The 12,316-nt window shown below is 29.0% G+C and overlaps 2 protein-coding genes and 1 pseudogene across 2 annotated transcripts; all 3 read right to left on the bottom strand.

Moving 5' to 3' along the window:
• Window positions 1-969: 969 nt before the first annotated feature.
• On the bottom strand, window positions 970-1,704 carry LOC100808471 (late embryogenesis abundant protein At1g64065). The gene is made up of 2 exons (XM_003543337.2): window positions 1,257-1,704; window positions 970-1,043 (listed from the first exon to the last, which is right to left on the bottom strand). The coding sequence occupies exons 1-2, from the start codon at window positions 1,702-1,704 to the stop codon at window positions 970-972; spliced, it is 522 nt and encodes a 173-aa protein (XP_003543385.2).
• A 2,871-nt stretch (window positions 1,705-4,575) lies between these two features.
• On the bottom strand, window positions 4,576-5,103 carry LOC100807939 (uncharacterized). Its single transcript, XM_003543336.4, has one exon. The coding sequence runs from the start codon at window positions 5,101-5,103 to the stop codon at window positions 4,576-4,578; it is 528 nt and encodes a 175-aa protein (XP_003543384.4).
• A 2,448-nt stretch (window positions 5,104-7,551) lies between these two features.
• LOC100782642 (beta-amylase-like) lies at window positions 7,552-10,369 on the bottom strand (annotated as a pseudogene).
• Between the last annotated feature and the right edge of the window lie 1,947 nt (window positions 10,370-12,316).

Raw genomic sequence — 12,316 nt, 5'->3', positions numbered from 1 at the left:
GAGAAATTTAAAATTTTCTAGCTTAATTTGTAAACAATTCATGCAATTGTCTATTGTATTTGTGTAGCTGAAGATTACAAACAAATTTACCTGAGATTTGTGTTAATATTGTCTTAAAAGACTTGTGTGATATATGTAACTCTACCAAAATATAACAACTATTTCTTAGTAAAATGAGAAATAAAAAAATTAGTAAGATGACAACATAAGAATTTAGAAAGAGAAAGAATTTTTTTATTGAAAATTACAAAATATAAGAAAGAGAATCATTAAATGAATTATGGGATTCATCAAAATTTATAATATTTGATAAATTTCAACAAATAAAAAACAATATATTAAAAATTGTGTTACTAACATTTTTAGGAGGACAAATCATAGTATATGCTCTATAAGATTAGTGAACATTGAGGCCATACCAACTCAAATTTTACGGATAAGACTTGGTAAAAAAATTCTTCCAAAATAATTTATTAAACCTTAAATAAAAATTCTTCCAAGCCCAATATTAAAGGAATTGTGTTGCCTTAGGCCCAAACGGCCCAGTTATAAACCCACTTTCTTTACTTGCTTGTTTGAAAACTCTTTAAAACAAGTTAATATATAAGGGTGTTGCTAGGTGCACCCAGCATTATTGCTAGTGCACCCAGCACTTAAGGTAAAATGACAAAAATATCCTTGATTCGTAAGCCATTTAAGTTGATCCGTAAAAGTCTTACGGATCAACTTGATCCGTAGAAACCTTACGGATCAACTTGATCCGTACGATTTACGGATCACCCTCATACACATCCATCACAAATGTGAAAAAAGCGCGGGAGTAATTTTGGTATTTTAATTAAATGCTGGGTGTACCTAGCAACACTCAATATATAAACACCTGAATGAATGTTAAATCAATCAATATAAGACATGTGACTTTTAAAATATCCAAAAAAAAATTACATCTCTTGAAACTATAATATTTTACTACTTGTACATGATACCGGCATATTCTTTAATGCCAAAGAAGGCATATATATACTCCAATACAAATGTAGTTCCTGTAAACAACAACAACATAAACAAAACAGCAGTTATCAATCAATTAAAAAGAATAACAAGGCTACTGGTACATGTGCTGAAAATCCTGGCTCGAAACAATTAAAGCTTGATTTTGGACTTGCAATTGGTATCAACATTCCTAGAACTTATATTAACAGAGATGTCACATGTGCTATAGGACGTGGCCTTCAATTTGATAATATTGAGCATACGGGCTTTCCCAGGAAGTGCAATTGTTGATGTGAAATTCAAAGTTCCACCTAGAACATCTGACAAAAAATTAGGATCATTGATTAACTTTGCTACCATAAAATCTGCTGAAGTGTTCACATTAATTTGGCTACGTGCTGGGACTAACTCTGCTTCAATTGGAACTTCAGCTACCACGGTATCATGAAATTTCACATAACTAGTGGAGTTTATGTACTGGAAGCTTCCATAGTTTGGATTTCTTATAGTAATTATCATGCCTAGAGTCACATTTAGGGTCAAATTGGGTGAAAAGGAAGATTGAAAGTCTTCTAGACCAACAGGGTGGACAGTGATTTCAGGATTTTTGGGCTTAAAGATGGTCATAAATAAGGTCACAATTGCAATTGTAAAAATGATCAACAAGAGTAGAGACACAGCCAAGCAAATTTTTAGGCCTCTAGAAGCCATGGTTTCTGGTTCTGGGTAAGTGGGTATTGAGGGGGTAAAAAAATTGAAGATATAGGGAATTTAACTATAATTAAAGTTTGAGATATATGTAATGTATGAAATGATATTGATGAGGGTAATTTTGTTGACCAAAGCCCTGTGATTCTGTTGGATTAAATGTGCTCCTTGTGACTAGTGAGTACTTGAATATTGGTATATATAGATTTGATACAGGGAGATTTTGGAATTGAATTTTTCTTGATTCAGTATTGGCATGAAACAAAACAAAACATTAGTACTTGACTCCTAATTTGAGAATCACGGCGCACGAACAAATGAAAATACGTATTATGGGTATATGATCCTTTGTTTGATATCTAATTTGGCCACTACTAGTTACTTTCCGCGCCAATACAAAATTAAGCATAACACAAAAAATTATTTGTTTGACTAATACTACTATGATCACCACAAACGGTGGCTGAAGCAAAGCAACAGCAAATAAAATCCTCAAACTTTTTTTTATAGAGGATCGAATAATCCACTAACTTCGCTGGAAAAAAATGGCCGCATTAAATTGATTTTATAAGTTATGGGATTTTGGAATCACTAGCATTAATGCTTTTCATTTTTTATAGCCATTTTTATTTGAATTAGGTAAGGAGTGGTAAGTTACTTTAATTTGTTTTACATATTTAATTATATTCTTTAGAATAATATTCCTAAGCACATCTAAAATGTATAATTATTTAAATGGATTGCTTATCATTATTTAATGAATATTATAATTTTACATATATTTAAATACTTTACATGAAATTCACTCTAATGCTAAAGTTATTAAATTGAGTGATTAATTTAATTTTTTGAGTCCTATAATACTTGAAAAATATTATATTTATGATATAAATTTGTTAAACAACAATACTTATACAAGCAACATCACCTCAGTGAGAACAAAAGTTAAACAACATTGTTTAGATTTAAACAACTCATATAAACACTCTTATTGGAGATACTCTAAGAATGCTATTATTGAAAATATTATTTTTATCAAAAATATTTGGTACATGCTTTTAATTCTTGGAAATTTTGATTTAAAAATAAAATATTAATTAAATAAATAAATCAAGTTGAATAAGAAGAAAATGAAAAGTTATTTAAATATTTCAATTAAAATGTAAGATTCTCATCCCTTTACATGAGAATAAGGAGATCAATAAACATATACATTATAAATCCCTTGAAATGAGTTATGTGTTAGAATATTTTTTTACTATATTCTAACAAACATGATAATACATATTCTCATCTTCACGTTGCTTGATAATCCAATAAGTTTCCATGAAACAAATGTTTCCCACAATATAATTTTGCATTCTTATGAATCAAATTTTTAATTGGAAATATTATGGCTAGGGATATTATTCTCACAAACATGTTTTGTTGGTATTTTTTGTAGAATTTTTTTATTTAATTAAAAAAGGTAAAAGTAAAAAAAAATGTAATGGAAATAGGTAATTATTGTAAAAAAAAAAAACTTTATTCCATGGGAATATCATATATTCACCCTCTTCATTGGAATATAGTTTGCTTGAAACATGAAAAGACATAACCTTCCAAAAAATACAATATACTTACGAATAATTTTTCATAAACATGAGTATATATATATATATACCCTCGTATTTTTGGAAGTAGAAGAACATGACATGAAATTGAAACAAAAAGCTCTCCTAATTTATAAGTTGATGTTGACTTGTTTATAAGTTTGTTTTGAACCAAATTAACCTATTTGATATATATGATTTTATTTTAGCATTTTTAAACTTATTTTCATGTGCATATAGTTTATGTTTGATCTATTTTTAAACTAGTTTTAATATATATTTTATCTTCAAAATTTAAATATGCTCCTAATATTTTTATGCTTTAATATCAACTGAGCAGTTTTAAAAAACTAAACAGTTTAACAAGTTTTTTTTTTAATGGATAATTTAACACGTTTTGATTGAATGTCATAACCCCATTTCTAACATACTCTTGACATGCATTTGATATGTTTTAACATAAACTTAACAATTTAAAATAACTTCTTATCTCTTTTAATCTATTTTTTAAAATATATTTAGTTCTAACTTGAATTGAATCTTTTTTTAAAAATAAGTTATCAAGAATATTAAACATAACAATATATGAAATATAAATTATCCATATTTATAAAATATTCAGTTAAACTATCTCTGTTAGTTATCAATAATTAATATAGCCTATAAATAAAAATAACAATATATAAACTATTTGCTTTCTTAGGTCTCTACTCTTTTCACTCTTTATTCTCACATTCACTTTCATGTTTTACCCATACTATTCTCCTTGGTGAAGTGATGGAGGATTTCATTTTCTTAACATGCTATGATATTCAATTATAACTTGTTAAATTGTCCATTTAAAAAAAAAATTCACTACTACTATACATATACATATAATATATCTTTATATGCTTTTTAAACCGATCTGTTTAACTGAATATCTTGACTGAAAATCATCTGGTGTCAAACAAATTGTAACCCTACTTTTCTTATCCAACAAATTGCCCATGATTCGTGCCGCAATATCGTAAGTGGTAAAGTAACATCGCAACATACATACATACATACCCGATTGAATGGTGAGAAAATTTCCAGCTTAATTTGTAAATAACTCATAAATTAAAACTTTTTTTTTTCTTCTTGTATGACTATATTATTACTTGCATATTTACCATTGCTAAAGAAAACGTATATGCCCATAATAATTACGGTAAAAGAAACAACAACAAAAACAGTTATCAATCAATTAAAAAGAACAAGGCTACTAAGAAATCTGCGGAAAATCCCAACCTAGAAACAATCAAAGCTTGATCTTGGATATGCATTTGGAATCAACATTCCTAGAGGTTATATTAAGAGAGATGTCACACGAGCTATAAACTGTGGCCTTGAATTTGATAATCTTTAGCATATGCGCTTTCCCAGGCAGTGAAGCTGTTGATGTGAAATTCACAATTCCACTTAGAAAATCTGACAAAAAATTGGGGTCATTGATTAACTTTGCTACCATGAAATTTGCCGAAGTGTTCACATTAATCTGGCTTCGCGGTGGGACCAACTCTCCCACAATTGGAACTTGGCCCACAACGGTGTCATGGAATTTGATATAACCAGTGGCATTTGGGTACTCAAAGTTTTCATAGTTTGAATTCTCGATAGTGATAAGCATGCCGAGGCTCACATTCGCGGTCACATTGGTTAAGAGGGAAGGGTTAAAGTTTTCGAAGCCAACGGGGTGGACAATGATGTTAGGATCCTTGGGTCTAAAGATGGTAAAAAACAATGCAACAATCACAATAGCAACAATGATCAAGAAGAGAAGAGACATGGCTAAGCAAATTTTTAGGCCTCTAGAAGCCATAAGGTTTCTGATTGATGATGAGGGATGGAAAAAAAATCAATGTTGATATGGAAAATTGTGATTCTGTTCGATTATATAGATAGATTTGTTTAAGGGAGATCTTGGTTCAGTTGCTGGACATTTATCAAAATAAATATTAGATCAAAACGGTAATACTTGACTTGTAATTTGAAAAAACAACGCAAAAACAAATGAAATCCGTATTATGGGTCATCAGGTTAAATTATCCGTCTTCTCAAAAAAACCAAAAAACGTTACATTATCCGTTTTTGATATCTCATTTAGCCACTAGTTACTTTGCACGCCACTACAAAATTAAGCATAATACAAAAGTGCATTTGTTTGACTATTAGTCTATTACTACTAATCTACTATGATTATCGCAAACGGTTGTGGAAGCAAAGACAGGAAAAATCACAAACATGCAGTGCACTGGAAAAACAAAATATAGCACAGCATTAAATTAATTTTACTATAAATAGTTATCGGATTTTGGAGTGACTCGAACAATGCTTTACATTATTTTTACTTGTAGTATTACGTAAAATCTATCCCCTGCATTCTAAATTAAAGTGTATAATTTAGAAAGTAAGATTCCCATTTTGTACGTTCATTTTTACAAATCTTTTATATTTTTTCTTCAATAATTTGTATGTGCATTATTTTATACATTATATATTTGATCGTATATTCTTTTCGATCTATCATCATTTATCATTTTGTGTACCAAAAAATATTTTATCTCTTTTTCAAAATTAAATTTTAATATTTTTTAAAATTGTCAATAAGTAAAAAAAATAATATATCAAAATTTATATTATTCAGCAAAAAAAATAAAAAAAATTCCCCTGTATATACAAACGTGTAATAATATTTTTCTTTCTTCACGTCTCTTCTCTCCCCCTTCTCTCACATTCATGTGTATTTGAACATCCTCCTCTCATCAAGGATAAATTGACTAAATTCCACTCTCGTAATATGTTTTTAGTATATCTTTAAATGCTTTTAAATTTTAATATCAAAATGATTTGGCATGATGTAACTGAATAGACTCAAATCAATAGTATTTAGTGTACCCAAGAAAATCAATAATATTTAAGATTTAGTTTGGGTCAATTTTTTCAGATAAAAAAAGTGTTATCTAATCATACAACACGTTATCTAGTTAAATTGATTTGAAAATAATGGAGATTTATTTTTTTTATTCTTAATATATTTATCAAATTTTCTTATTATTCTTTTAAAATAATTTATACTTTTATTACTTTTATATTATTTTATACTTTTTTTTAACTAATTCAACCATCAATTTTACAAAAAAATTATCATTTAATAAATTAATTTTATCAAATATAATCCAAATTTATCTTCTGAACCTTAAGATTGTCTAATCCAATGAATCTCGAGACTTAATTTATCTAAGCTTTTTATCTACCAAAAAGATAATCAAACAAAATCAATAATATTTAAATTAGATCCCAACAATTATTGGGATATCATGATAAAAAAATTAAAAATAAACATATTAATATTAATAATGATTATATCTGACTTGAATAATATTATTTTTAGTGAGAATACATGTGATTTAAAAAAAAAATATTATAACTTTCATTTATATATTAACAGAATCTATTATTTTAACAATCATAACTAATGCATTATTTGGTTCCACCTTAGGATCCCAAAGTATCTCCAAGAACTTAGTTCCTTTAAAATTTAATCATACTTAAATAATTTATCCTTTTGTAAGAATATATTTTACGAGATCAAATTTGTATTCATAAATTTAATATATATTATCAATTGAGTTATATTTATTAAATATAGGGATGAAATCTACTAGTTCAGAACAAATCACAATGATTTTATATATATATATATATCATGATAAAGTATTTTAACAATTTATACTAAAAAATTCAATTATCTCTTTTGTGATAATAAATTTATTTTAGAATAATATGATAATTCAATGTTTATATTTATGTTTCTCACTGGTTACTTAAAAATTCTGCGGAGGGATTATAGAGAAGAGAGAAAATGAGTGGAGGAGCAAAATAAATAAGATTTAAAGAATAACATTATATATACCTCTTAACATAAGCTACAACTCCGGGAGAAATTATCAAGAAAAATGCAACATATTCAAACACCCAGGTTGAAAAGTGAGAATCGATAAATTTTTCATCTTAATTTATAATTTGTAAATAACTCATACAATTAGCTCCTAAACTACTCTTTTCTCCTTATATGACCGTACTACTCGCATATTCTCTAATCCAAACAAAACATAAAACATATACGCCCATACAAATTCCTAAGCAACATCATAAACAAAACAACAGTTATAAATCAATTAAAAAGCACAAGGCTACTACAGCACATGTGTAAAAAAACCAGACCCTTAAACAATCAAAGCTTGATTTTGGATATGCATTTGGTATCAACATTCCTAGGGACTATTCTAAGAGAGATGTTACATGAGCTATAGGCCGTGGCCTTCAATTTGAAAATCTTGAACATGCGAGCTATCCCAGGCAGTGAAGATGTTGATGTGAAATTCAAAGTTCCACTTAGAACATCTGACCAAAATTTGGGAACACTGATTAACTTCGCTACCATAAAATTTGCCCAAGTGTTCACATTAATCTGGCCATGCGCTGGAACCAACTCTGCCCCAATTGGAACTTCGCCTACAACAGTATCATGAAAATTGATGTAACCAATCGAGTTTGTGAACTCGAAGCTTCCATAATTTGGATTCTCTATAGTGATCACCATGCCTAAACTCACATTCGCGGTGATATTGGGTAAAAGGGAAAAGTCAAAGTGTTCGAGGCCAATAGGGTGGACAGTGATGTTAGGATCCTTGGGTTTAAAGACGGTGAAAAACAAGGTCACAATCACAATGGTAACAATGATCAAGAAGAGTAGAGACACGATCAAACAAAATTTGAGGCCTTTATTAGCCATGGCTTCTGATTCTGCCTGGGTATTGAGGGATGGAAAATTCAATGCTCGTATGTAAAGTTGTGATTCTGTTGAATTATATAGTGTGTGTGATTAAATGAATATAAATTGAATTTATATTGATTCAATTGGTATGTAATCAAAATAAATATTAGCTCGAAATCCACTTGACTCTTAATTTTGAGAAACACAACACACCAACAAATGAAAATCCGTATTTATGGTTATCAAGTTACATGATCAGATTCTGTCAAAAAAAATTAAGTTACATGACCATATCCTTGTTTGATACCTAATTTGGCCACTATTTCTTTGGACGCCAGTAAAAAATCAAGCATTACACAAAAATGCATTTGTTTGACTATTCCTACTAAGCAAAGACAAGAATAATCCACAAACATGCACGGAGAAAACAAAAAAAAGCATAACAAAAAAAATAAATATATGAAAGAGAATGAAAATTATATGATATTAATCTTATATTATTATTAATTTATTTATAAGTTTTGTTATACATAATTAATTTATAAGAAATATAATTAAAAAATAATTAATATTACATTGAAAAATTAAAATAATAGTTATTTTTTAACTTATTTTGTTTCTTACACAATTGTAATGAGTTACACGGATGGATCCAGATTTATATTAAAAGGGACACAATTATTTAAAGATCTAGTTTTTAATAAATAATAAATTTAAGGAAAATATTTATTATTAATTTTATTTGTAAAATTAGATATATCATCTGCTACTAGAAGAAAGCTAATTTACCGCATGCATTAAGAGTTTACTTTTGCTGCTAACTTCACAATGTAACCTAGGAATACATTGTTTGCTTCATCCAGGATCTCATCACCATGGGTCAGCAACTTGTTGGAATACCATGTCAGAAAAAAATTCCCTTTCTTTGCTTGGTAAGTTCCCCCTAATCTGAAAAATTTTGTAGATTCAGGTGTGTCATTCCATTCCCCGGCATTATTTGGAAGATCCCATTCAGCTTTGAGATATTTGTCATAGTACTACAAGATTTCAGACATATGTTAATAAGTTTGAGAATTAGAAGGTTTGATATTGAAATGAGTATTGAATATATACCATCAAGCATAAACATTATTTGTTTTTCAGTGATATAGCCAATGCAAAAATAGCTGACAAAGGCTCCAAATTCACCTGAAATTCTCCAATTCCAGGAAATTTCCACCCAAGATTTCGTGATTGGGAGGGATATCCTAGTTCTCCAGCAGGGCCAAGTCCTACTTCAATGTCTATTATAAGTATAGATTCAAGAAAATCTTTCATATTATCTCTGAAGCTCATCATGTAATCGGTGTACATCTGTATCATCAAATGAGAAAAGGTCAACTTTAGCGTCAAGAAACAAAACTGCAGATTGAATCATCAATGGGAGTTCGCCCATGAAACAAACGTTTGTTGTCCACACTTAGGGATATACATTCCTTATTCCTGATACCTCCTTGGTTGGTGTAAAAGATATCATCAGGCTCTGATTCTCCAATTTCAAGTACCCATTTTGGGAGCGGGATGAAAACAGAATCTCCCACATTCCCTCCACATTGGTGGAATGACATTTTTAGCTTGTAATTTCAATTTGAAATCTTGAACCAATCATACTGACAAGGTCCCTTGGATTGTACTATACCCCACCACACATCAACAGTAACACCATCAACACCTGCTGCATGTAGCTCCCTTAGTTGGTTCTCTAGCTAGTACTACTTTAATTTGTCTTGTACGTAAGACATTGTCATTTGTAATAACTCCCACCTGACAGCAACATTAATCATCACATTCACACTTGGAATGAATACGTAGACAGAATTACTAGGTTAATTTTATGACTTACTGGGAGCATCACATACGCTGGTACATAACATCTAATCAAGTGATCCCTGGAATATGTAGGAATTTGTGTCTGAATTTATATTATGAGCAGAATTTAGGTTACTATGATGAAATTGGAGTTCATATATACAAAACAATATTTTTTGATTTCTTAATCCGGCCGTTAGTAATTGGTTACCTGCTATGCTACGAGTGAAAAAGGGAGAGAAAAATATGGTTTACCTCGGATTCAGCAGTTGCAGCTTTCAACACCAGTCCAACACCTCGTTCTTGTCTTCCTTGCTCCCACCACACCCATTCCCAACATTTCACGCTGTAAATTATACCTTTCTTGAAACTGAAGCGTGATTCTTATCCCCATTCCACACTGTGCTGCAAACACTACGTTTTCCATTTACGGGTGTTCGAGAGAGACTTGCACTTCTTAATTGATACTAATTGCTTCTAGTTGCACGAACTCAGGAACGTAAGTACACACAACACGGATGGAGTAGTAATATTTCTTTTTTATCGATTCTGTTTTTACTCGGTCAATAATGTCCTGGGTTTTAGCAGTCAGCTTCAGATGAAAATTAGCACGTTTAGTTTTGAGTTTCTAGTGTATAAGATATATTCCATAAATAGGATCAGTAAACCATGAAAGTGTATAAAATTATCACATTATTCCCTAAAGAAATTTCATCTAAATCCCTAAATAAACTTAGTCACTTACTTTTATTTTGGTTTCTAAAAAATACATGAGTGTTGTAAATTCTACTTCTGATATATTCAACCTTTACTGATAAAAAAATATATGTTAATATTATATTATGAGAATATTATATTATTACTTAAATCACATTTTTTTTTAAAAAAAAATTGAACTAATGTGATTGACATTACACCTTCAAGAACTAATTGTGCTATGCATTTTTGGATACTAAAATTGTGGGTTGCTCGATATAAAGATATCGGTGTAATGAATTGAATTTTAAAGAATAAAAAACAATAATAATCATTAATTAGAAAATTAACGGTAGATGGGGCTTGCATTTTAGAGAATAATAAAGTATAATAATTGTTAATTAGAAAATCAATGATTAAGATTGTAATTAAGTTTAGATTTTGTTATGTATATAGTTTATTTTATAATGAATGATTGTGAATGTAGTTTATTCTCTAAATTGCATCTCCTCACTCCATAAGAGTCGAATCCGTAAAGTGCAACATATATTACATAAATGTTATCACTTTCTTTATTCCTTCCTTTCACAAAAGTAATACCCTTTACTACTTAAATATATTTCTCTAATGATATCAATATATCATACGTCAAATCTTTGAAAACTCACAAGTAAAAGTCAAATCAAATATGTTGTTGATTTTTGTTATAAAAAAATTGAATGCTAATTTTTCAAAAAAGGAAGAAAGAAAAAGAAAACATATAAGAATCCCTTGGGAAACAATGGAGCCAACATATATTACAAATAGTATAAGTGATGCTCATTATAGGGATTTGAATCCTACACTATGATATATTTATCCTGTACTTCCCATTTCTATTTGAATAGATTGAATTATTCTTTTCTATCTTTAATATTTTTTAATTTGTGTGAATTACTTTTTCGACGATACCTCCTTCATATAAAACAACAATTTCTTCTCATCATAACACTATAAAATGTTATCCCTTTCTTCTTTTTTTTGTGTCATCATTCAAGGTAAAAATATAATTTAGAACATGATGTTTTATCTTTTGGAATGACAATTTTAAAATTTTTATTTTATTTTCAACCATTATTTTGGAGACACAATTCCAAAAGTTATATAATAATTTTATAGAATGATCATTTCAAAATATAGATTGAATTTCAAAATAAACTTTATGAAATAAATAAAATATTTTTATTTTTAACCATTATATATTTTACTGTTATGAATAGACATTTCATAAGTTATTTTTTATTATTATGGAACATATATTTTTAATTTTTTTTTTCCTGTTATGAAATACGTATTTCGAAAGACATAAATTATTTTTTATTCTTATAAAACACTTATTCTAGAAGTATGGAACATCTATAAGAACAAGAGTTGTGGCATCATGAGAAGGGTGACAGGGGAAAGAGGTGGTGTAAGATAAGGAGTGGCCGTCATGGGAAGAATAAGAACCATTGTGGGAGGGAGAGGAGTTGTCGTGGGTGGAAGGTACCTCGCCGGTTGAATGAATTCTTAAGGAGAAAGGTGTTAGAATTGGAAAAAAATGTACTAGCTAAACTCATTAAGAGTAATTTAATATTTTCAAACTAAAATGAAAGGTGCAGAATAATCATAGAGGAGTCCATTATTCAAATCACCTCAT

This window comes from Glycine max, chromosome 13 (assembly GCF_000004515.6).
Source record: "Glycine max cultivar Williams 82 chromosome 13, Glycine_max_v4.0, whole genome shotgun sequence".
NCBI lineage: Eukaryota > Viridiplantae > Streptophyta > Magnoliopsida > Fabales > Fabaceae > Glycine > Glycine max.
The sequence above is the reverse complement of the archived record's forward strand: the minus strand, read 5'-3'. Positions and strand labels throughout refer to the sequence as shown.

Coding starts and splice junctions, on each gene's coding strand:
- LOC100807939 (XM_003543336.4), bottom strand. CDS start 5,103: ATGTCTCTTCTCTTCTTGATCATTGTTGCTATTGTGATTGTTGCATTG.
- LOC100808471 (XM_003543337.2), bottom strand. CDS start 1,704: ATGGCTTCTAGAGGCCTAAAAATTTGCTTGGCTGTGTCTCTACTCTTG. Junction 1,044..1,256: donor TGCACTTCCTGGGAAAGCCC/GTATGCTCAATA, acceptor TGTTGTTTACAG/GAACTACATTTGTATTGGAG.